This window comes from Neomonachus schauinslandi, chromosome 3, assembly GCF_002201575.2.
Source record: "Neomonachus schauinslandi chromosome 3, ASM220157v2, whole genome shotgun sequence".
Classification (NCBI taxonomy): domain Eukaryota; kingdom Metazoa; phylum Chordata; class Mammalia; order Carnivora; family Phocidae; genus Neomonachus; species Neomonachus schauinslandi.
In genome coordinates, this window is record NC_058405.1 from 36,595,127 (window position 1) to 36,620,430 (window position 25,304).

General features: G+C 34.7%; 1 protein-coding gene across 2 annotated transcripts in view; it reads left to right on the forward strand.

Moving 5' to 3' along the window:
• The window catches only part of KLHL1 (kelch like family member 1), a 352,516-nt gene that overhangs the window by 222,199 nt on the left and 105,013 nt on the right, over positions 1-25,304 (forward strand). For both annotated transcript variants that reach the window (XM_021697925.1, XM_021697926.1), the window contains one exon: positions 9,389-9,575. In XM_021697925.1, coding sequence (XP_021553600.1) covers positions 9,389-9,575 — 187 coding nt within the window. The remainder of the gene's footprint in view (positions 1-9,388; positions 9,576-25,304) is intronic.

Genomic DNA, 25,304 nt, shown 5'->3' on the forward strand with positions numbered 1-25,304 from the left:
GACGTGCAAGATGCATCCACCTTGATGTTTTCACAGGAACTTATCTCACTGATGATGATCAAAAGAGGTATGTTGGACTTTGATCAGAGTAAATCTAAAGAAAGCTAGAAATCTGCAAATATGCAGTGATTAAAATTCTTTCTCCATCTTCTCTTAGTGGAATAAGGGAAGTGAAATACTGACTGGTACCTTATAGTTAGTGTGAGAGAAATGGAAAGGTTTTTATTTAAGATAATTGAGACAGTGCTAAAGCAAAACAAAAATTTAATACTGTGCCCATTATTATAACAGGAATCAGGAAATCTAGTTTACCAGAGTAAACTAAATGCAGTCCCTTCGATTGCTTTCCTGCAGATCTGTGTCAAAAAACTTCCAGGAGCATCATTTGCTTCTTACCATCAGCATTAACTTCCCTGAGACAGAACATGGGAGAAGCAGAGGAAGAATTTTCAATCTTTCTGGTAGCACCAGATGCTCTTTATAGGTTTAAGACAATTACTTCTTTTTGGATATTGTGTGTAGGCCACTTGCAAATTTATCCCTCTCAATGAAAGTATACTTTAGAATGACCCTTACACTTAGTGCATTGTGCTTGTTAACTATGGTTAGTCCGGGGACATTGTGTTATCAATTATCTTCTTGCAAAATAAGATGACAAATAATGGGGAATTTTAGAAAGATAGACTCCTCCAGATTTTACCTTTAAAATTCAAATAAATACAGTTAACATTTAAGAATGAGACAGCTACCTACAAAACCATAAAAACAGTATATTTTTCCCCTGGTAATTACTAAGTATAAGCGATAGAATACTAAATAATGAATTAAGGAAATTACAAATCAAGTGTAAGTCCTAAGGAGATTCATTTATATATGAAAAGACAGGGAAACTTAAAAGTTCATTGAAAGCACAGATAAAACAAGAGCACACAACTAAGACTCAGATAGATCCAAGATGAAAAATCACATTAAAGATGCAATAAAGCAATTGTTCACATGGGAGATAGTAAATAGAACAGCTTTATCAAAGCGGAAGGTTGTTCTGGAGGTACAGTGAGAAATGAGCCTAAACTCGGTGTTTTAAGTTACATTCGGAAATACTTTCAATTGTAATGCAAAGAATTAAAACAAGGCAATAAGACAGTAAATGATGAATGTATATGTTCTAGGACACTATGTGGGAGTAATCTGAATTCTGCATATGATTTCTTATGTCACATACAAGAATTAAAATTTTTAATCTTTCTCAAAAATTCAGAAGAGAGTTAATAACAACTGGTAAAGTGGCTTTTGGAAGGAGAAGGGAATAGTGGAATGGAAGGATCTTAGGCAGTATTATAATAACCAATAATATTTGATGACTCTTTGGAATGGCCTTGACTGAGAAGATAAACTTTTCTAAATAATATTGCCAATGGATTAAGGCTTGATTGAATTAAGACGCATTTTGAGAATATTTATTTAACCAAATACTGTATTTTCCAAAATTTTGAATCCGTTTAAATAGAAGTAGCTTAAAACAGAAGCACAGGTAAAGAAATACTGTAACCCATCAATAAAAAATAGAAGGCATAAGTCAATACAGGAAGAAGAATGGCAGTGCTAAAGAATAAGTTCAGATTTAAATGTGTGCATTTGAATTGTCAGTGGAACATCCAAGCTCAGTACTTCTTGGTTACGAATCAAATGCTTCTTGGTTATGAGTCAAATCACCTTACAGTAATGTCCAAGAGCCCAAATTATTTGTGTAATAGGGTTTTGCTATTGACTATGGCTGGAAGTAAGCATGCCATCAGCTGAGACTGGGATAAATTATTTAGAAACATAGATATTTTTTTGGTTGTTAAACAAAGATGTTTCTGAAAGACCATAAATATTTACAAAGATGATTAATTATGCATGAAATTTGAGATGTGATATTGAATATATTTCTGCCTATACATTATATATTTTCAAACTTCAATACTGGATATGTTATTTAAAATAAATTAATAGATACTCTAATCAGAGTAAGTTATCAATCACTTAGTTATTGAGCAATTCCTAGGAGCCTGTAACCTGTTAGTGGTACTCAATAAGAGGTGACAGACATTTTTTCTGGTTTCCTACAAGTTTATGACTAGCATGCACTTGAAGCCCTTAAGTGACTACACAGATATCAACTGATTAAAGTCTGATATGACCGAGAAAAAGAACTTGTGTCAATTGTGGCCTGAATAATGAGGTAAGTCCTCATGGAAGTAACAGAACATACACTGGACTCTGAAGATTGGGTCATATTTTAATAGAAGCCCCAGAGGGAAAAAGCATTACCAATATTACTTTAAAAAACAGCAGGATCTGTTCAGACCAGAGGAAAGAGGTCTGAAGAGCTAAAAGATGAAATATAGAAAACAATATATAAGGTATCTTGTAGAGTTATTGAATAGCTAAAATGGAGTTGCATTTTTGGGCTGCAAGTCTGGGGGTGTTGAATAATGTCCTGGAAGCAATAATAAACTAATGCATGCTTTAGAATATAGCTAGACATGGGTAAATTAACAAAAGTGTTCTAAGAGCTGGGGAGGAGGGTAGGCTTGAGTAGAACTGATCAGTGGTGAAAAAGATTGCAGGTATCCAGGACCCATTATAGCACCTGGCACAAAATAGGTGCTGACTCCATATTTACTAAATGAATGAATGAATGAATGAATGAATGTGTGCAAGGTCCAGAGCCTACCTAGGATGCAATGAAATTTTTCTGGATGAAGATGATGTTCATGTAGGGCATGTAATCACTTATTTCAATTTTAGAAATTTTGAGCTTTCAAACTATCTATAGAATAGCAAATCCATGTTAAATAACTAAAAGTTAATTATAAACTAACTAGCAACATTAAACCCCATCTCATTTGTCATTAATAACAACTACCATTTGAGTTAATTTTATGATCTCTACTCGTTGTGATTATGTCATTATTCTTCTTTATTTGTACTGTCAGCTCAGCCAATTATTTTTTCATTTTAAGGCAATCAAATATTCAGAATTCAGAATATTCTGTATTCAGAATAAAATTAATGAACCTGATCCTTATTTTGTAGGTGGTTTCTTTCTGTTCCTCAAATATTTGAGCAGGAATTATTCAGATGGATCTGATGGTAGCGTTAGCATGTCAGTAATTTGTGTTTTCGTTTTGAAATGACAGCACGGGAGGAGACCGATAAAGCTCCACTGTATCCTCTTTCTCATTTATTTAAAAATATAAATAATATCTTCAAGTAGTTTAGCCAGAATAGTGATTATGCCAGCAGAAAGGGTGAGAAGATATTTCCGTCTCTTAATATGTCATGATTCTATCCTTTGCCAAAAATCTTTTCAACGGATATAAATGGGATTTTAAATGGACTTTAAGGACCTATCTACTCATATTAATGAGTTTCTTTCAGGCTGCAGATTGATATCCTGGCTACAGCTGACTTAGTTCCTCTTGTACAAGGTTAGGCTGTCCCAGTCCCTGCAGATACTCAAATTATAGCTGATGAGGTGCTGTGAGCATTGGTGCACCAACTAACTTACATTCCAAGTTTTCAAAGGAATTGTCCATTTTATTCTATCTATGTTTTTGAAAATCTATGTGAGAGGGAGGAAATACACAGAAAACCTCTCTAGGCATGAGGCAGTTTATATCTTCCCTTGCAAAGTGGAACAACTTTAGCTAGGAGCTCCCCGTTTATTATGCTGCTACAGAGTTCTCTGATAACTCTCTCCTTTCCCCAGGACCGTGTGCTGACTTTTTTTTTTTTTTTTGAGATTTTTTAAATTTATTTGACAGAGAGAGAGATAGCAGAGAGAAGGAACACACGCAGGGGGAGTGGGAGAGGGAGAAGCAGGCTTCCCGTGGAGCAGGGAGCCCAATGCGGGGCTCGATCCCAGGACCCCGGGATCATGACCTGAGCCTAAGGCAGACGCTTAATGACCAAGCCATTCAGGCGCCCCCAAATACTGACTTTTGAACAGGCTCAGGGCTTCTGTGGCACTGAGTGTGCTCACTAAATCACTGTTTCTCTGTCTTAGAAACTGCTTCATAAAAATACCTGAAAATTGTCTCAGACCTATTTATAAGACATTGAAGTAGAAAATCATTTTTTCTTGCAGCTTATGGCATATGATATTATTTTATCATTCATCCTATTCATTTTGTCAAGCAGAAAACTTGAAAGACTATGTATGAAACTGTCACTTGTTCTCTAAGGACTGTCACTTCTAATAGGAATCAATTTGGTTTAATAGATTCAGATTCTGTGAGTAGATTTTTCTTAGCACAACACCCCGTAGCAAAACAGAAGTTTGAAATATTATGAAATAATATGAGATAAATGAAATTTTGTCACATGGTTATGAATGTGAGAATGTTTTCATAACCTTGATAGCCCAAGGATATAGTGTTAGAAGAGTTAATACTTCCTCTGGTCCTCAGTAAGTTTAAATTTATCTTACTTTAGGTGTTTTTCCATTATTGCATTCCATATTCCAGTGGACTCCCTGACCAGATGGAAGGTATAGATGATTTGCTATGCTTTGTACAGATCTTATTAGTCACCTTGCCTTTCAAATTATGTCTTCATTCATGCAGTATTACTCTTCCTTAAGAAACAGCTCACAATATAGATATTTTTCTGGTTTCCAGCCATTTAACATGATAGGAGTATATCACTATAATTTCTATGTCCTAAATAGCACTATTTTATGATATTTTTAAAAGTCTGTAATGCAAATTTTTATAATATAAATATTTTTACTTTTACTATAAAATTAGACTATGCCCTTTATGTAATAAGAGTAGGTCATGCAACACAGATAAATCTATGCATTTGATTTTGTTTGCTTGTGATATAAGAAAGAGTTATTTACAATGTTAGAGAAGTATCTATACATGCAATTTAGTGCAGAGAATCATGACAAAGATTCTAACGAAGAGCATATTTTCTTTGATACATTAAGGAAAAATATAAAGATAGGAGACAATTTTTTTCTGAATGATATGACAATTTATTCTATTTTCTTATTTGAAGGTTGGAAAAACAATGCAAACTAGATACTTGAATAATGCATTCTATTTTCATGAAGCAATATTTTTTTAGAGTCATAATTTCCAATGTATTGCAAAAACATTTGAAACAAATTCATATAAATACTGTTGGAAAACTGCAGTTTGAGGAGTATCTATGTGTAAATATATGGGATTAAAACATTCATCAATATTCTCATGTTGCTAAACGTGGCTATTTTAAGCACATGGTTGAATTTCTCAAGCAATCAACAATCAAATTATTGGTATTTTAACGACAAATGTAATGGTAATTTTTAAGAAATATTGTTTTGATAATGGAATTTCTTTTTTCCCCCCAAAGCGTAGTTAGAAATAAAGTCAATGGAACTTTACAAAGAGTATGCAAAAAGACAGTAACAATGTTTTAATACACACAATTGCAAAAAGAACATATCTAATCAAAATTCATGACATTGCTGGCAATTGGAATGCTCTAACAAAGTTATTGTCGAGAATTCTAGGTAGAAATGGGTAAATTATCCTGTTTTTTCATATTAGTCAATTCTGAATATCATACATGTTTCTTGACTGTGTTCTATTCTGCAGCTACACATTTACCCTTTAACTTTCAGATCGTTATTTAGTCACAAGGAAACCTACCAAGGTGATGGGGAGCTAGGACATATTTGCAAAGTGACTGCCTAGCTGACACAGATCAACCCATTAGAATTTTACGTAATGTTGTTAATATACCCTATGCTGTCCTTCTTATTGAGTCTCAGGATATTTTGATTTCTGATATCTCTTCTGGTTGACCAAATATTTTGAAACATTATTGTTTGTAGAGACTAGGATCTTTCCTTGAGGTTTAATACACAATTTATGATATAGTTAATGATTATTCTAAGTGTAAGAACATACTAACAGTGAAGATTTTATGAAACATCCAAGAATTTTTTAAATTGTAAAATAAATTATATTATGATTATTCTTGATTGGAAGGGGTATTGGTTGGTAATATCCTAGGAAGAAAATCTAACTTGTAGACAACTATTGTACAAATTCTTATATATAAACATGAGTATGTTTCTAAGTAACATATAATTATTGAAACATATTGATATATTTTTAAATTTGAGTGTCAAAGGAGCTGTCACAATAGTTTAGATTTCATTAAAATTGAAGAATATAAAAAACTATTTTTCATTTTATAGGGAAGAGCAATAATTGTGTGAATCTTGGATTACTGCAGGAAATCTAAAGATAGTTCAAATTTAAAAGATAGCTTAACCATTTTATTATTCTGAATTTGTGTCTTAATTTGGGATGAAATTGTAATGCGAAGTGTTGTCAGAGGAGATGAAATATAGACACAGTCACAGTATCGATAAGCAATAATAAATAATCATTTGGAAATACACAATAACAAGGAAAAGTGATCATGAAAAATTTAATTTCTTTTAAAATAAAAAATAAAATTCAAAAATTGTCAAATGATTAGGGGTATGCCAAAATTAAGAAATTTTGCACAATGTTATATTAATTAAAGGAAAAATATTTAATTACAGAATACCTTGGTTATTTTATAGAATTAAATTGTAAAGTTTAGTTTTATTTTGTATATCTTCCTTGTCATACTTTGAAATAATTTATAATATTTTTCATTAGGCATACATCTATGAACATTGAGCAATTAATTTCCCTTTAAAAATTATTTGAAAGTATTATAAATGTAGGCACTTAGGGTTGACTATCCTCTGATACTGTATTTTGATGAAATTCCTTAAATTTTCTCTTATAATTACCTATTTTTAATGAAAAATTTGAGAGAATCCTTATTTATCTCTGCATTATGTATTTAGAAAGATATAGATATTTAGCCATTTGAGTAGGTAATAAAATTAATATTTTTAATGTTAGCTTTATCATGTTGCACATTCTGTTAATTTATGTCCATTTTATATATATAAAATAAGGAACCAGGACAATTTGGAAATATTTCAGTGACCAATGTGACTTTTCTTAGAAATCAAAACAGTATTCATAAACTAAACTTTTTAAATTAATTTAATATTAGTCTATTGTCTTAAAGTTTTCTGAAGAAATAAAAACTATAAGCCAACACCATTGGTCTTTTTGATATGTAGGACTACAAGAATTCACAAGACTGAACCTTTATAAAAGATACAACTTACTAAACAATCTTATATTTTGGTAATCATAAACTATTTATTAAATTAATTATACCTTACTGGACCCATATAATTAATGTGCAAATTTTTTAAAGTTTAAAATATAAGAAATTAACCCGTCTTGTATTTAAATATTGTACTAACCTTATTTTTACATGGTGATAAAATAAAAAAGAATGCATAGAGATATTTTTAAGCTAAAACTAACCCACTCTAATTAGTTAAGAGTCATCTACATATTAGGACTAGTGTGTGAACTCCTTTTAATGTAAGTGACATTATGTATTCATATGTCAAACTTTTAAAATATTTACATGTATGCTATGAATCTATTTATCTAAAACCTAAGCCCTTACTCAAACTTCCAGTTATGCTTATTGATTATGAGTTATAGTTTTCCAAGAAAAAAATATAGATATGAAGCCATATCTTTTGAATTTTTTAAAGTTTTTTTTCTCTTTTTACCCCTTTTATTTTGTATTTAACTGTTTATCTGGATAAGATATTCCTAGAGTGTACTGCTAATAAAAGAACAGTTTCTTATGATCAACTAATCCCAACGTTTCTCCAAAAAGGTGAAAAAGGAAGAGAAGAAAAAAAAAAAGAACTGATGGGAGCCAAGTTCAACCATATATACATTTATCACTGGAAAAGCTGATTGTTTTCCTTTTAAGGAAAGTAAAAGGCTTAGATGTAGAACAATTATACTTTGATATACAGATGACCAAAAGTCATATCAAAATACTTTTTTTTTTCCTTTTACTTTATAAAGACCACTAGGATCTTCTTAGAAATAGATATTCTATTTGGCGGTTAATTTTTTTTTAATTACTGAAAGAGTAAAATAGTAGTCCTTAAAAAAAATCCATTAGAGATCTCCTATCCTATTCCATACCATTAAAAAAAAAAGTGTTTTTCTTGTTTGGTGTTCAGAATGAAAGTGGGTAGGAAGGCAACTAAGATTTCAACATACAAAAAGTGCAATGTAGCCAAGAATTTAATTGAACATCTTCCCTTCTATATTCCAAAGTATTCTGGTAGCTCTAATACATTACATTCCTTATTCAGCCTCAGAGCTATTGTTCTTTCTCACATGTTACACATGTTATCTTATGTGTTTTTATGTTCTTCTTGTCAACTCCAACAATGTATGTATCACGATGACTGAATAAATTTACTCAATTAAAGTTAAAATGTGAAAATTAATTATTTAGTTATATGCTGCTATCATATATTAACTTATTCACTCAATACATATTTGTGTACAGATGTGTGATAAAGTTTCTTATCAATCTGGATGAAAAGGTCAGTGTATTAATATTCAATTTTCAACTTGTTAATTTTCTAAATCTATGTGACAGATTTAACTGTCACTTGAAATGAAACATTCATTCATTAAGAAAGAGAAAGTGATTCTGAAAAAATACAGAAAAAAGAGAGTCTAAAGAAAAACAGAAGAGGAGGGGAAAAAAAAGATATTTTGGGTGTGCACAAAGAAATGTACACAGAAGAATTTGGGGGGATAAAAGCCTGGTGTAGCAAAAGAGAAACATACTATAGCTTCAAATAGCTGATCTTACTCTAGTCCTCCCTCAGGTGCTGGATTTTTGGTATAAAAGTTCTTAATTTCACTATTGGAAACTTTACCTTGTCTACTATACAACTTTCCATCTGCTTGCATCCTTAAAGAGATGAAGATAACTGTTTTCATTTGTATTGATTTTTTTAAATTTCAAAAATGTTTAAATCATACCTGGAATATCTTAAAATAAATATATGAATATTTATGAAAATTGTTACAACGAATTTGTTAAAACTTACTTTTTAATTTCCTTCACCAGACAGGTTTGTGGCCAACATAGGCAACTATATTCAATTTATAAATAGTCTTCATAAGAGGAAAGGAATGGAAAGAGTGATTTCTAAAAGTTCCTTTATATTCTATGTAATAAAATGATAATAAATAGTATAAATAGAAAATAAAATCCATTCCATTTCTCATGGAAGCCTTCCATTTTACTCATTTTTTGTCAATGTAATTAATTATTATTACATTCTGCATAATATGTATATAATATCATAGGCATTAAGCTTTTAATTTTAACCACTGGTGTCATATACATTCCTATGAAAACATTATTAACAGTGATTATGTATTATTTACAGATATTGGCTGACCTAGAAAACCATGCATTATTTAAGAATGATTTGGAATGTCAAAAGCTGATTCTGGAAGCAATGAAATATCATCTATTGCCAGAAAGAAGAACTTTAATGCAAAGTCCAAGAACTAAACCTAGAAAATCTACAGTTGGAACTCTGTATGCAGTAGGAGGAATGGATAACAACAAAGGTATACAATTCTTCATCTCTATATAATACACATCCTGTACCATACCATGGCACGATCTTAATATTGTAATCTGTATAAAACCAATGAAACTCACATGCTTTATACATTAAGATTTAATATTAAGGGAAAAATTTAAAGAACATCTTTTCTTTTCAGTCTGTGGTTGCTGCTTCTGCTTATTATTTATCTTTAACTCCCTTATCTCTTGTGCATTATGGGCCAGAGTTCATATGAAATGAAAAGGGGATTGAAGCACTTACAAAACACAGGCCAAATAATGTGTTGGATATATTCACAACTGTATTTCAATTCTAAGCAAAGAAAATGTAATATGCCAAGCACATACTGGCTGAGAGCAATATTATGAAGAAGAGAGTTTCTTTTGAGGCATTTAGAATCTCATATGGAAGCCAGGCAAATAAATAGACAACTATACATAAGTGGCAGTTGTATTTTACAAACCTAATTTGATTACCGATTTGGCCCTTCAAAAGGAAGTGAATGATTCATTTAAAAGTTGAACACAGAACATTTGAAGGTTTTTTTTATTATGTTATGTTAATCACCATACATTACATCATTAGTTTTTGATGTAGTGTTCCATGATTCATTATTTGCGTATAACACGCAGTGCTTCCATGCAGAACGTGCCCTCTTTAATACCCATCACCAGGCTAACCCATCCTCCCACCCCCCTCCCCTCTAGAACCCTCAGTTTGTTTTTCAGAGTCCATCATCTCTCATGGTTCATCTCCCCCTCCGATTCACCACCCTTCATTCTTCCCCTCCTGCTATCTTCTTCTTCTTCTTCTTCTTCTTTTTAACATATAATGCATTATTTGTTTCAGAGGTATAGGTCTGTGATTCAACAGTCTTATACAATTCACAGCGCTCACCATAGCACATACCCTCCCCAATGTCTATCACCTAGCCACCCCATCCCTCCCACTCCCCACCACTCCAGCAACCCTCAGTTTGTTTCCTGAGATTAAGAATTCCTCATATCAGTGAGGTCATATGATACATGTCTTTCTCTGATTGACTTACTTCGCTCAGCATAACACCCTCCAGTTCCGTCCACGTCGTTGCAAATGGCAAGATTTCATTCCTTTTGATGGCTGCGTAATATTCCATTGTATATATATACCACTTCTTCTTTATCCATTCATCTGTCAATGGACATTTTGGCTCTTTCCACAGTTTGGCTATTGTGGGCATTGCTGCTATAAACATCGGGGTGCTACCCCTTTGGATCCCTACATTTGTATCTTTGGGGTAAATACCCAGTAGTGCAATTGCTGGATCATAGGGTAGCTCTATTTTCAACTTCTTGAAGAACCTCCATACTGTTTTCCAGAGTGGCTGCCCCAGCTTGCATTCCCACCAACAGTGTAGGAGGGTTCCCCTTTCTCCGCAACCCCGCCAACATCTGTCGTTTCCTGACTTGTTAATTTTAGCCATTCTGACTGCTGTGAGGTGATATCTCATTGAGGTTTTGATTTGGATTTCCCTGATGCCGAGCAATGTTGAGCACTTTTTCATCTGTCTGTTGGCTGTTTGGATGTCTTCTTTGGAAAAAGGTCTGTTCATGTCTTCTGCCCATTTCTTGATTGGATCATTTGTTCTTTGGGTGTTGAGTTTAAGAAGTTCTCTATAGATTTTGGATACTAGCCCTTTATCTGATATGTCATTTGCAAATATCTTCTCCCATTGTCTCGGTTGTCTTTTGGTTTTGTTGACTGTTTCTTTTGCTGTGCAAAAGCTTTTTATCTTTTTTTTTCAAAGATTTTATTTATTTATTTGAGACAGAATGAGAGAGAGAGAGAGAGCACATGAGAGGGGGGAGGGTCAGAGGGAGAAGCAGGCTCCCTGCCGAGCAGAGAGCCTGATGCGGGACTCGATCCAGGGACTCCAGGATCATGACCTGAGCCGAAGGCAGTCACTTAACCAACTGAGCCACCCAGGCGCCCCCAAAAGCTTTTTATCTTGATGAGGTCCCAATAGTTCATTTTTGCCCTTGCTTCCCTTGCCTTTGGTGATGTTTCTAGGAAGAAGTTGCTGCGGCTGAGGTCGAAGAGGTAGCTGCCTGTGTTCTTCTTTAGGATGTTGATGGACTCCTGTCTCACATTTAGGTCTTTCAATCATTTTGAGTCTATTTTTGCATGTGGTGTAAGGAAATGGTCCAGTTTCATTCTTCTGCATATGGCTGTCCAATTTTCCCAATACCATTTGTTGAAGAGACTGTCTTTTTTTCATTGGACATTCTTTCCTGCTTTGTCGAAGATTAGTTGACCATAGAGTTGAGGGTCCATTTCTGGGCTCTCTATTCTGTTCCATTGATCTATGTGTCTGTTTTTGTGCCAGTACCATACTGTCTTGATGATGACAGCTTTGTAATAGAGCTTGAAGTCTGGAATAGTGATGCCACCAGCTTTGCTTTTCTTTTTCAACATTCCTCTGGTTATTCAGGGTCTTTTCTGGTTCCATCCAAATTTTAGGATTATTTGTTCCATTTCTTTGAAAAAAGTGGATGGTATATTGATGGGGATTGCTTTGAATGTGTAGATTGCTCTAGGTAGCATTGACATCTTCACAATATTTGTTCTTCCAATCCATGAGCATGGAACGTTTTTCCATTTCTTTGTGTCTTCCTCAATTTCTTTCATGAGTATTTTATAGTTTTCTGAGTACAGATTCTTTGCCTCTTTGGTTAGATTTATTCCTAGGTATCTTATGGTTTTGGGTGCAATTGTAAATGGAATCAACTCCTTAATTTCTCTTTCTTCTGTCTTGTTGTTGGTGTATAGGAATGCCACTGATTTCTGTACATTGATTTTATATCCGGCCACTTTACTGAACTCCTGTATGAGTTCTAGCAGTTTTGGGGTGGAGTCTTTGGGGTTTTCCACATAAAGTATCATATCATTTGCAAAGAGTTAGAGTTTGACTTCTTCTTTGCCGATTTGGATGCCTTTTATTTCTTTTTGTTGTCTGATTGCTGTGGCTAGGACTTCTAATACTATGTTGAATAGCAGTGGTGATAATGGACATCCCTGCCGTGTTCCTGACCTAAGGGGGAAAGCTCTCAGTTTTTCCCCATTGAGAATGATATTTGCTGTGGGTTTTTCATAGATGGCTTTTATGATATTGAGGTATGTACCTTCTATCCCTATATTCTGAAGAGTTTTGATCAAGAAAGGATGCTGTACTTTGTCAAATGCTTTTTCTGCATCTATTGAGAGGATCATATGGTTCTTGTTCTTTCTTTTATTAATGTATTGTATCACGTTGATTGATTTGCGGATGTTGAACCAACCTTGCAGCCCAGGAATAAATCCCACTTGGCCATGGTGAATAATACTTTTAATATACTGTTGGATCCTATTGGCTAGTCTTTCGGTGAGAATTTTTGCATCCATGTTCATCAAGGATATTGGTCTGTAATTCTCCTTTTTGATGGGGTCTTTGTTTGGTTTGGGGATCAAGGTAATGGTGGCCTCATAAAACGAGTTTGGAAGTTTTCCTTCCATTTCTATTTTTTGGAAGAGTTTCAGAAGAATAGGTATTAATTCTTCTTTAAATGTTTGGTAGAATTCCCCTGGGAAGCCATCTGGCTCTGGGCTTTTGTTTGTTGGGAGATTTTTGATGACTGCTTCAATTTCCTTAGTGGTTATAGATCTGTTCAGGTTTTCTATTTCTTCCTGGTTCAGTTTTGGTAGTTGATACATCTCTAGGAATGCATCCATTTCTTCCAGATTATCTAATTTGCTGGCATAGAGTTGCTCATAATATGTTCTTATAATTGTTTGTATTTCTTTGGTGTTGGTTATGATCTCTCCTCTTTCATTCATGATTTTGTTGATTTGGGTCATTTCTCTTTTCTTTTTGATAAGTCTGGCCAGGGGTTTATCAATCTTGTTAATTATTTCGAAGAACAAGCTCCTAGTTTCGTTGATCTGTTCTACTGTTCTTTCGGTTTCTATCTCATTGATTTTTGCTCTGATCTTTTTTATTTCTCTTCTCCTGCTGGGTTAAGGCTTTATTTGCTGTTCTTTCTCCAGCATCTTTAGGTGTAGGGTTAGGTTGTGTATTTGCGACCTTTCTTGTTTCTTGAGAAAGGCTTGTATTGCTATATACTTGCCTCTTAGGACTGCCTTTGCTATATCCCAAAGATTTTGAACAGTTGTGTTTTCATTTTCATTGGTTTCCATGAATTTTTTAAAATTCTTCTTTAATTTCCTGGTTGACCCATTCATTCTTTAGTAGGATGCTCTTTAGCCTCCATGTATTTGAGTTCTTTCTGACTTTCCTCTTGTGATTGAGTTCTAGTTTCAAAGCATTGTGGTCTGGAAATAAGCAGGGAATGATCCCAATCTTTTAGTACCAGTTGAGACCTGATTTGTGACCTAGGATGTGATCTATTCTGGAGAGTGTTCCATGGGCACTAGAGAAGAATGTGTATTCTGTTGCTTTGGGATGGAATGTTCTGAATATGTCTGTGAAGTCCATTTGATCCAGTGTGTCATTTAAAATCTTTATTTCCTTGTTGATCTTTTGCTTAGATGATCTATCCATTTCAGTGAGGGGGGTGTTAAAGTTCCCCACTATTATTGTATTGTTGTTGATGTGTTTCTTTGCTTTTGTTATTAATTGGCTTATATAATTGGCCACTCCCATGTTAGGGACAGAGATATTTACAATTGTTAGATCTTCTTGTTGGATAGACCCTTTAAGTAGGATATAGTGTCCTTCCTCATCTGTTATTACACTCTTTGGTTTAAAATCTAATTTGTCTGACATAAGGATTGCCACCCCAGCTTTCTTTTGGTGTCCATTAGCAAGGTAAATCGTTTTCCACCCCTTCACTTTCAATCTGGGGGTGTCTTTGGGTCTAAAATGAGTCTCTTGCAGACAGCATATTGACGGGTTTTGTTTTTTTATCCAATCTGATACCCTGTGTCTTTTGATTGGGGCATTTAGCCCATTTACATTCAGGGTAACTATTGAAAGATATGAATTTAGTGCCATTGTATTACCTGTAAGGTGACTGTTACTGTATATTGTCTGTGTTCCTTTCTGGTCTATGTTACCTTTAGGCTCTCTCTTTGCTTAGAGGACCCCTTTCAATATTTCCTGTAGGGCTGGTTTTGTGTTTGCAAATTCCTTCAGATTTGTTTGTCCTGGAAGTTTTTCATCTCTCCTTCTATTTTCAATGACAGCCTAGCTGGATATAGTATTCTTGGCTGCATAGTTTTCTCATTTAGTGCTCTGAATATATCATGCCAGTCCTTTCTGGCCTGCCAGGTCTCTGTGGATAGGTCTGTTGCCAATCTAATGTTTCTACCATTGTAGGTTACATATCTCTTCTCCTGAGCTGCTTTCAGGATTTTTCTCTTTGTCTCTGAGACTCGTAAGTTTTACTATTAGATGTCAGGGTGTTAACCTATTATTATTGATTTTGAGAGGGGTTCTCTGTGCCTCCTGGATTTTGATGCCTGTTTCCTTCCCCAAATTAGGGAAGTTCTCTGCTATAATTTGCTCCAATATACCTTCTGCCCCTCTCTCTCTTTCTTCTTCTTCTGGGATTCAATTTATTCTAATGTTGTTTTGTCTTATGGTATCACTTATCTCTCGAATTCTGCCCTCGTGATCCAGTAGTTGTTTATCTCTCTTCTTCTCAGCTTCTTTATTTTCCATCATTTGGTCTTCTATATCACTAATTCTCTCTTCTGCCTCATTTATCCTGGCATTTAGAGCCTCCATTTTTTATTGCACCTCATTAATAGCCTTTTTGATTTTGACTTGGTTAGATTTTAGTTCTTTTATTTCTCCAGAAAGGGTTTCTCTACCAACTTCCACGCTTTTGTCAAGCCCAGCTAGTATCTTTAAAATCATCATTCTGAACTCTAGTTCCTACATCATACTTATGTCCATATTGATTAGGTCCCTGGCAGTCGGTACTGCCTCTTGTTCTTTTTGTTGAGGTGATTTTTTCCATCTTGTCATTTTGTCCAGAGGAGAATAGATGAATGAGAGAACAAAATACTAACAGGGTAACAACATCCCCAGAAAATATACACTAAACAAATCGGAAAAGACCTGAAACTGGGGGAAAAGAAAGGGAAAGAAAGAAAAGAGAAAAAGAAAAAAAAAAAAAAAAGAAACAGATAAAAACAAACAAAAACAAAACTAAACTAAAAAAAACAATATGATCAAATATGATCAGGCTGGTGCATAGATCAGTGCCACACACTAGATTTTGGGCGTATTTTGGTCTGTTAGAAGAAAGTGCCTCCCATAATTTTAAAGAAAGAAAAACATATATGTACAAAAATAAGGGTTAATATGATGAAGGGATGGAATATGACTGTAAAGATGAAAATTATGAAAGATTTTATAAAAGGAATTGATAAGATAAGTTGGTTGAAAAAAGAAAGAAGAGGATTTTAAAAAAAGGGGGGGAGAGAATGTGATCAGGCAGGAGACTAGAACAAAGCCATACACTAGAGATTTAGGGTATATTTTGATCTGTTAGAAGAAACTGTATCTCAAAATTTTAAAGCGAGAACAACTTATATATATATATATATCAAAAATAAGGGTAACTACTATGAAAGGATAGAATATGACTCTAAAAATGAAAAATAAAAAATATTTTTTAAAAAAGGGATTGATAAGATATTGGTTGAAAACAGGAAAAAGAAAAAAAAAGGCAGTTCAAAAAAAAAATTAACTTTGAAAGACTTAAGCATTAAGGTAAAAAAGCCATGAATTCTATGTGCAGTATTCCCCTAGCACTGGAGTTCTGCCGTTCTCATTGATTGGTAAACTTGGTCTTGGCTGGTGTTCTTGCTGATCTTCTGGGGGAGGGGCCTGTTGCCGTGGTTCCCAAATGTCTTTACCTGGAGGCTAAATTGTCCCGCCCTTGCCAGGTCTGGCTAAGTAATCTGCTCGGGTTTGCTCTTAGGAGCTTTCGTGCCAAGCTTTTGGTACAGCTTTGGAGGACGAGAGTGAAAATGGCGGCCTCCCAATGTCCGCCCCGGAGGAGCCGAGAACTCGGGGCCCTGCTCCTCAGTGCGCTCCCAGAGAAAAGCAGTCAGTCACTCCCGTCTCCCCGGTCTCAGGCTGAACTCCATACTCACCCGGCCTGTGACTGAGCGTTTCTGTCTCACCCGACCCCGCATGGAGTCTCCAAACCCAGCAGATACCTGCGGGGCGCTCCCGCGCTGCTCCTCCCGGGGGAGGAAGGGGTGTCTCCCCGGATCTGCCACTTGTTGGATCCCTGATGGAGGAGCAGTGCCCTGACTGTGCCGCGGATCACGGTTTATGGCAACCCGGAGCTGAGATCCCACTCCTCGGCTGTGTCTCTGCAGCCGGCTTCCCCGCTCCGATACCTGGGAGCTCTGCTGCACTCAGGCGCCCCCAGCCTTTCTGTGACCCCGAGGGTCCTGAGACCACACTGTCCCACGAGGGTTCCACCCCCTGCTTAGCCACTAGAGCGACGTCCCTCAGCGAAGCAGACTTCTAAAAGTTCCGATTTTGTGCTCCACGGCTCTATCATTTGCCAGAAGCGCCCGACCAAGGCCCCCTCCCCTGCCGTCTATCTTCCCGAATATCACCTGGGATTCACTTCTCTGCACGTCCTACCTTCCAGAAAGTGGTTGCTTTTCTGTTCAGAGAGTTGTTCCTATTCTTTTCTTCGATCTTCTGTTGAGTTTGTAGGTGTTCAGAATGGTTTGATCCCTATTCAGCTGAATTCCTGGGACCAGATGAAATCCAGGTCTCCTACTCCTCCGCCATCTTGCTCTACCCCACATTTGAAGGTTTTATTCTTACTTTTCTATAGTTTGTGGAAAACATTCCATGAATATTTGTCTTCTTCAGCTTGTCTTATGTGGTACACAAGACAAAGAATATAACTGCCATATGTTTGTGTCTGATAAGTGATATAATTATCCACTATATATATGTTTTAAGATTTTATTTATTTATTTGAGAGAGAGAGAGAGAGGTCACAAGCAGAGAGGAGGGGTAGAGGGAGAGGGAGAAGCAGACTCTCTGCTGAGCAAGGAGCCAGAAGGGTGGTGCTCCATCCCAGGACCCTGAGATCATGACCTGAGCTGAAGGCAGACTATTAACTCACTCAACCATCCAGGCACCCTAATCCACAATATATATAGTTGGCAACAATAGACTGTGGTTACACATTTGATCTCTATTAAAGAACTTTGTTATTAAAGAATTCGAAGGAAGTAGAAATGGCACCAGGGTGGCCCAGTCAGTTAAGCCTCCAACCCCTGGTTTTGGCTCAGGTCATGATCTCAGGGTCCTGGGATCAAGCCCCACCTTGGGCTCTGCACTCTGTGCTCAGCAGAGTCCGCTTGTCCCTCTCCTTCTGCTCCTCCCATGCTCTCTCTCTATTTCCCTCTCTCAAAAAAATAAATAAAATCTAAAAAAAAAAAAAGAAGGAAGCAACAAAACCTCCTTCCACAATTGTGAAGTGAGTTCCCCAAATAGCAGCTAAAGGAAAACAATTTAAGTAATCGATAAGGAAAGACATATATTCCCATATTTTTGTCTGTCATGAAGATACCTTGTGGCCATTAGGTGGTTTTCACCAGTTTAATTTTTTTGAGAAGTTTACTTCCGGTTTATTGGGACATTGATTTTTAGTAATCATCACATTAAATAAGCGCCAGAGAATTTCTATATACATATATTTTGCATATATGATATCTAGGTTATATATTATATATATAACTGTCAGTTAAAGGGGGTAAATAACTTGTTGCTTTAAGAACTAGGGAAATGGCTTCATCTCTCTCTCCCTCCTTCTCTCCCTCCATTTTTTGCTTATCCTATAATATATGTTATTACATAAGGGACCATGTGAGATGTTTTCAAAAAGTGTGGTTCAAACCCCTTTTTTGTAAAGTGGTGAAATAGAAAAAATTTTATCAGATACAAACCTGATAAAAAAAATAGTCAGAACCTGTACTAAAATTCCAAAGAAATTTTTTCAAGCTAAGAAAACAAATCTAGTAACCTATACCCACATTGTCCTTACGAGAGTAATAAATATCAAATGTCATACACCACATGACATAGTCATCTCTTGTAGCAGAAGCATGCAAACTTTGACATTATAACATGTTCATTGTATCTGTAAAAGTATATACCCTGATTTCCATGGCTTTCAATAAATATATGCATCCAAGTCTAAGATTTTATAAATGGGTAGTGGTTTTTATAATACTTATCAAATTTTATAGTCAAATGAGTGAAATTTGTTTTTAAAGAAACTGTATTCTACAGGAAGAATGCCCATACAACATTGATTCCACTTGTAAATCTGCACTTAATATTTTTTTCTAAAGAAAAAGAAGAGGAAGAACAGAAGAAAGAGGAGGAAGGAGTAGGAGGGGGAGGAAGAGGATGAGAAGGAGCAGTTGGAGGAAGAACATTTATTGAATCTGGTTTGCCTCTAATTAGGAGTGAATAATAAACATAAATTAAAATAGGTACAAAAACTACTATACCATTAAAAAGCCAAAGGCCATGGCTAAATTTGAATTTTTAAATCTGGTGACTTCAAATTGTTGTAGCATAAAAGAATATGAGACTATGGAGTCCACTGAGTTAAACTGTTGGCAGGTTTCGAATTTCTCTAAGCAAACTTTTAAAAATTCTTTAAATTATTTAAAAATTGATCTTTCTTAGGTATTCCAAGTCTCACTTTAGAATTGAGTAATACCAACAATTTATTTATTGTTACACATATTCAATAAGGTAGAAGCTTAAAAGAATGTGATAATACAGGAGGTTTAAACAGATATCCCAGATTAAATCAGCAATACAATGGAAAAAATTATTTGAAGGAAGATTTAGGAAATTTTACCATATCCTTAGCCCTATAGGAGTGAGATATTAATATCCCGTAAACTTAGATAAAAGTCTAATACTTAATACCAAACCTCAGAGAACCTATTTTTCCTAGTGAAGCAGAAACTTATAAAAGCCCAATGTTTCAAGGGATTTAAAGAGCAAATAGAACATTTTTACGGTAATCCCTCCTATTTGCATCCTGCTTTTACTGCTTTAATAGTGCTTTCTATACCTTATTAACTTTTATCTTTAAATAGGCATTAAGATTTTATCTTAAAATTGTGTTTTCTTGGAAGGTAATGAGGAAAAGGGAATAAAATGTAAAAAAGAGAGTAATCAAAAGAAAAACCTACAGTAAAAAATTGGAATTTACTTGGTATGATTAATTTGAAAAATAATACAATATATAACACTCAGTGTATTTTTTTTAATTTTTGACATATTTATATTGTGCCTTATAAAGGGCTATATAAACATTTTGTTGGGATTCCTCTTCAGCTAGATAATTATTGAGATTCAGATGATATCAAATGAGATAGATAAACTGTGGACACAGTGCTGGCAGATTTTCCATAGGCATGAAAATTCAGAGCACTAGCCTCTCCTCTCTCCCTTCTTATAATCATATATATATGCATTCAGTACTGATGCAAATCTTTTGCACATCTATCTTGTGCCAGGTCTGCATTAAGAACCCGTGTACTGTGGTGAGCATTATGCATATAACCCCTACCTCACAGAGGTACCAAGGTCATCTGGGAAAACAAATAGTAAACAAAATACTTATAAAATGAATGTTACAAGAAGGGAATTGCAACTGGAATGAGTATAATGCCTGTGGAGCAAACCTGGGCTAGTCTAGAAAAGTCAGAAGTGCAAAAGTGTCTGCTCTTGTTGTTTTGATAGCTGAAATCTAAAGAATTATTAGGGATTAGTTTAGCACATTATTAGAATAGAAGGATGGTCTGGGTGCTAAGTTCCAGACTCCAGGTATATCAAATGTGAAGGTTCACAGTTGAAGAAAAGTGACATCTTCAAAAGAAAAAAAAAAAAAAATGGAGAGAAATCCCTTATGGCGGGATTATGGCCATAGGGAAATGAAAGCATGGTAGTTAGTGGAAGAGAGACACAGTGGGCTTCAGTGAGAGACTTTACAGGATCAATTCTGATTTGAAACTACAGAGGTCTTAGAAGGCTGGTGATGTTCCTAGTGGAGAAAGCAGTCTTCAAAATCAGAGAAATGCCCATTCAAATCCAGGAGGTCACTTAAAATCTCTAGTATAATTTACCCCTTCTCAGCATTATATCCACTTCTGTAAAAGTATATTCATTAAATGAGATGAAACAATATGTAAAGAGGTTAAACTAAAGCACAACAAAGCATTCCAACATGTTTGGTACCAAAGGGACTCCCAGGGGACTCAGAGCAGAAACCTGGGCTAACCGTCCTAATCATGTGGAACAAGGCCAAGCTGTGAAGGAACTTTGGAGACATGAAAGTATGTGGGTTCTGTGAAATAACAGTTATATGACACAGGAAGGGAATAAAATATTCATATAAATGACATTTATATTTATATCATGTGCATGGTAAATGCCTTTTATGCTAATATGAACATTCAAAAATGATGAATCAAATGAGAAAAAAAGAATCAAGCCATAAATAGAAGTTTGTTTGTTTTAGAAAGTTTGTTTTAGAAAGTACGATTTAATTTACTTCTATAACAGGAAAATACTGAAGAATAAATCTTTAAAAACTTAGTAATTTATAGCATATTTTAAAGCCAATTAAAATGTTATTATAAGTATTAATATTTATTCTACTATGAATTGAGAAATGAGGGGACATAAAGTTAAATAAAAAGGCAATAAATACAAGCTGTTTTTATAAGGAGAATGATTTTCTTTAAATGGTGTCAACAGAAATCAAATGCAGATTTAAAGCAGTAAACTGTATTGATCAATTTGTTGTTGTTTTGGTAAGAATTTTATTACAAATCACACGGTAATCATCATAAATATTTTAGAAGGTTGATTTAAAGGTAAAACACTAATCACTTACTTTCAAGTGCTTAGACTGACTTACACTTATGTATGATTCATGTAAGCTATGAAATAAAATTTGGTGGTAGTGGTTAATGGAAAATATTTGCATCAAAATATCATTATGGGATTTATATTCTGATATTGACTGTTTATTATACAATTCCTTAGAAATAGGATTAGTTTGGTTTTGTACTGATCAAAATAATATTTTCTTGAGATACCTTTCTTCATTCTACTAATGCAAGTATTGAAAATCTGATAAATATATAATAGTATAGATAAGAAAAATCAGCTTATAACCTAAGTATAGTCATTGTTAACAGAATGGTGTATTTCCTTTCTCAAATTTCTATGTATGTGTGTGTGATAGTTATGTACAGCCGTAACTATATATCTACATTTATATAGAGATGTACCTATTAACATTTGTCTTCATAAAGTCTGTGATTACCTAGAGAGGTATAATGTATATGTGGATTTATTGACTTAATTAAAATTGTTACTTTTGTTGCTTTTATTCATTATTTACATATGTAAATTTATATTTCATTAACATTTTAAAATACATCTTATCAAGAAGCTTGCTAATTCTTATTTACATGGAAATACCACAAGTTTTTTTTAGCTCAAACTTAGAATTAAACATTTGGTGGGATCCAATTCTTTTTTCTGTAAATAATGCCATCATTAGCATCTGCATTCATTAAGAGTTTTTCTTAACCTTTGAGTGTTCTTTATAAAGATTACTAGATGAAAAATTATTGGGTGGAAAGGTAAAGCTATTGTGCCATATGATCCAATGTCTTTCTGGAAAGGTTATAAGAATATAGCATCACGGGGCGCCTGGGTGGCTCAGTTGGTTAAGCGACTGCCTTCGGCTCAGGTCATGATCCTGGGGTCCTGGGATCGAGTCCCACATCAAGCTTCCTTTGCTCTGCGGGGAACCTGCTTCTCTCTCTGCCTCTGCCTGCCACTCCCCCTGCTTGTGCTCTCTCTCTCTCTATCAAATAAATAAATAAAATCTTAAAAAAAAAAAGAATATAGCATCACCAAATTATACAATAATGCCAGCTTAAGTGTCTTCTCAACCAGTTTTCTGTCTTAAAAAAAAAAAACTTACAAAAATTTTCTAGCATAGCAATAGTAGAAAAAATTATACAATGAAAACTCCCATGTTCTTGTCATTACATTTACATTTCTCTTAATAGTGAAATTGAGGTTTTTTGTATATTGAATTTTTATGTATAAAATCATCTATATAATGATGTAGAATGACATATTATTTCCTTCTTTTCTAATTATAAATTTTATTTCAGTGTCTTGAGCTAATTGCTTATACCATATAGTAGAAAGTCCAGTACAAACAGATTATGGTGTGATCCTTTCATTTTCTTTAAGTTGAATAATGCTAATATTTTACAAATTTGCTGTAAATTTCTAATTGGTAGCAGAGCATTACTTGGCAATTCCTGGAAGAATGATTCCTCTTGTATATGAAAATATATGGAGATTGTGGATAACATTAAGTTGTCTCTCAGAGAGAATTTACTTTCCTTTTGGCAGACACTTGAGTAAGAGGAAAACCCTTCTTCCAAATCAGGACTGGATGATTTGAGACTAAGATGCAGTATTTGTGAGAGCTTCTCTACTCCTGGTTTCTTTCTAATCTTCATATAAGAGCCATTCCTCCATGGTAGGCCCTGAATACCCTTTAATTTTCAGAAGGATGAGCTCTACCTCATTTTTAGCATTCAGCTTCCATTGTCTGCCTGGATTTCTGCCTCTCATCAGATATGTCTTAGACCTCAGCAAATGCACAGAGAAGACAAGCAACAATGCCCTGCCATTCTCTTTTTTGAGTCTAAGGTCCTAAGAACCTTGGTTGTCTAGAACTGCTGTTGGTGTCTTCCCAGCTCCAGGAGACTCCCAAGAAGCCTGAGCCAATGAATATTCCCAGGCTCTCAGCCTCACTCTGCTTGTGAATCAGCATCATAGTTAAAAGCAGAGGCCCCTGTGGATTTGTAATTTCAACAATTCCCATTTCTGAAAGTTCTCTCTTTTGTTTGAGATTTATAAAATAATCGTTTATGTTCTCATCTTATGTTTTAATTTCATCTATTATTTGCTTAAATGTTTTACATGTTTAATTTATATCCTGTGATGAGTAATTTCAACATCTAAAGTTTGAGGGTCTAAGCCTGTTGTCTGTTGTTTCTGGCAAGTCTCATTTTTGTTAGTTTGATTCTTTTTGTGTTGGGTAATATTTTGAAGTCGTAGTTAATTTCATTTACTCTGTGGGGCTTTGGGGGACCTAATTTGGGGATGCTTTTGTCCAGTGAGGATGAGTTAGCTTCAACCAAGAACCAGGGGCACCACTGACCATGAGCCCTGTCAGCCCTCTTAAAAGCTCCAGACTTCACGCAAAGTCTCTGGTTCACTCTTCCACCTTATGTTAGTCCCAGGGCTGGTGCTTCAGATCCTATCACAGGCGTAGACATCTGCCCCAGGGAAGTGCTGACTTCTGTATTCAGTTAGCTCTCTCCCAGGTTTTACCTCACTCTTCTTTCAGCTACTTGGTTGTGCCCTTCTAGTTTTTTCTCACTTTCATTTAAATCCTGCAATGCAAAAAAATAGTTGTATTGTAATTTGCCCGGGTGTATTGGTGTTATAACTAAAGGGCGCGTCAGCATGTCTTCTGTTCTCCAATAAACAGAAGGCTCCTTTTTCTTTTCCATTTAGAAATTTACTCCATAGATTTTTTTCACTTGTTTTATGTCCTATCCTTTTTGGAATGTAGGTATTTTGTTTAGAATTAAACTACTGGCAACTTGACTTTTTCTTCCCTTTCACATATTTATAAAGTAGATCATAGACATATCCATGATTAAATAATTTTTGAGCATTCACAGATTTGGTAATACTATTGAAATATAACTTTAAAATCTCTAAAATGGAGATTATAATGCTAACTCAAAGTATTAAATTAGATCATGTGATAAATTAGAAAAGCTATGATACAATGTAGATGATGACTCACTAACAATTTGATCAAATCCCTGAACATTCTTCTGATAGCAAATGTAACTCAAACTCATGCCCAAGCCTAATTAGAAATTGATACATGTCTTGGTTCTGAAGGATCATTAGCAAGTATTCAGAGCTACAAGTATAAATTCATGAGTATATTTGTTCTAATTTAATAGATTAACTCCCTTTCCTGAATTATAAGCAAACTGGAGAAAGGAACTTTGCTTTTTGTTGTTTTTAGATAGTGGGGGGAAGGGCAGAGGGGCAGAGGGAGATGGAGAGAGAGAATCTTAAGCAGGCTCCACACCCAGCATGGAGCCCAACTCGGGGCTTGATCTCCTAACCCTGAGGTCATGACCTGAGCCAAAATCAAGAGTCTGATGCTTAGTGGACTAAGCCATTCAGGCATCCCAAGAACTTTACATTTCTAACTTCATGTACATTGTTACTTCTAGTAGGCTTTCAGTAAATATTTGCCATATTGAAATTACAACTTATTTAACTGATCTTAGTAGATGTCCAAAATGAACAAATCTCATACATACATATATATGAAGCATTAACTTTTAAGTGTAATTTTTATCAATATAAACTTTGTATTCATATGAAAATCTCCTTTGTTTATAATCCTTTGAAGATCTGAAAAACCAACTGTAAATAGAAGATTGTTATTACCTGAATAATTTCCTAATATGACCTTCAAGCAGAAGAAAATATTTATGAATCTGTATCTGTCCTCAGTAACTGAACATTTAGGAATTATAAAATTAC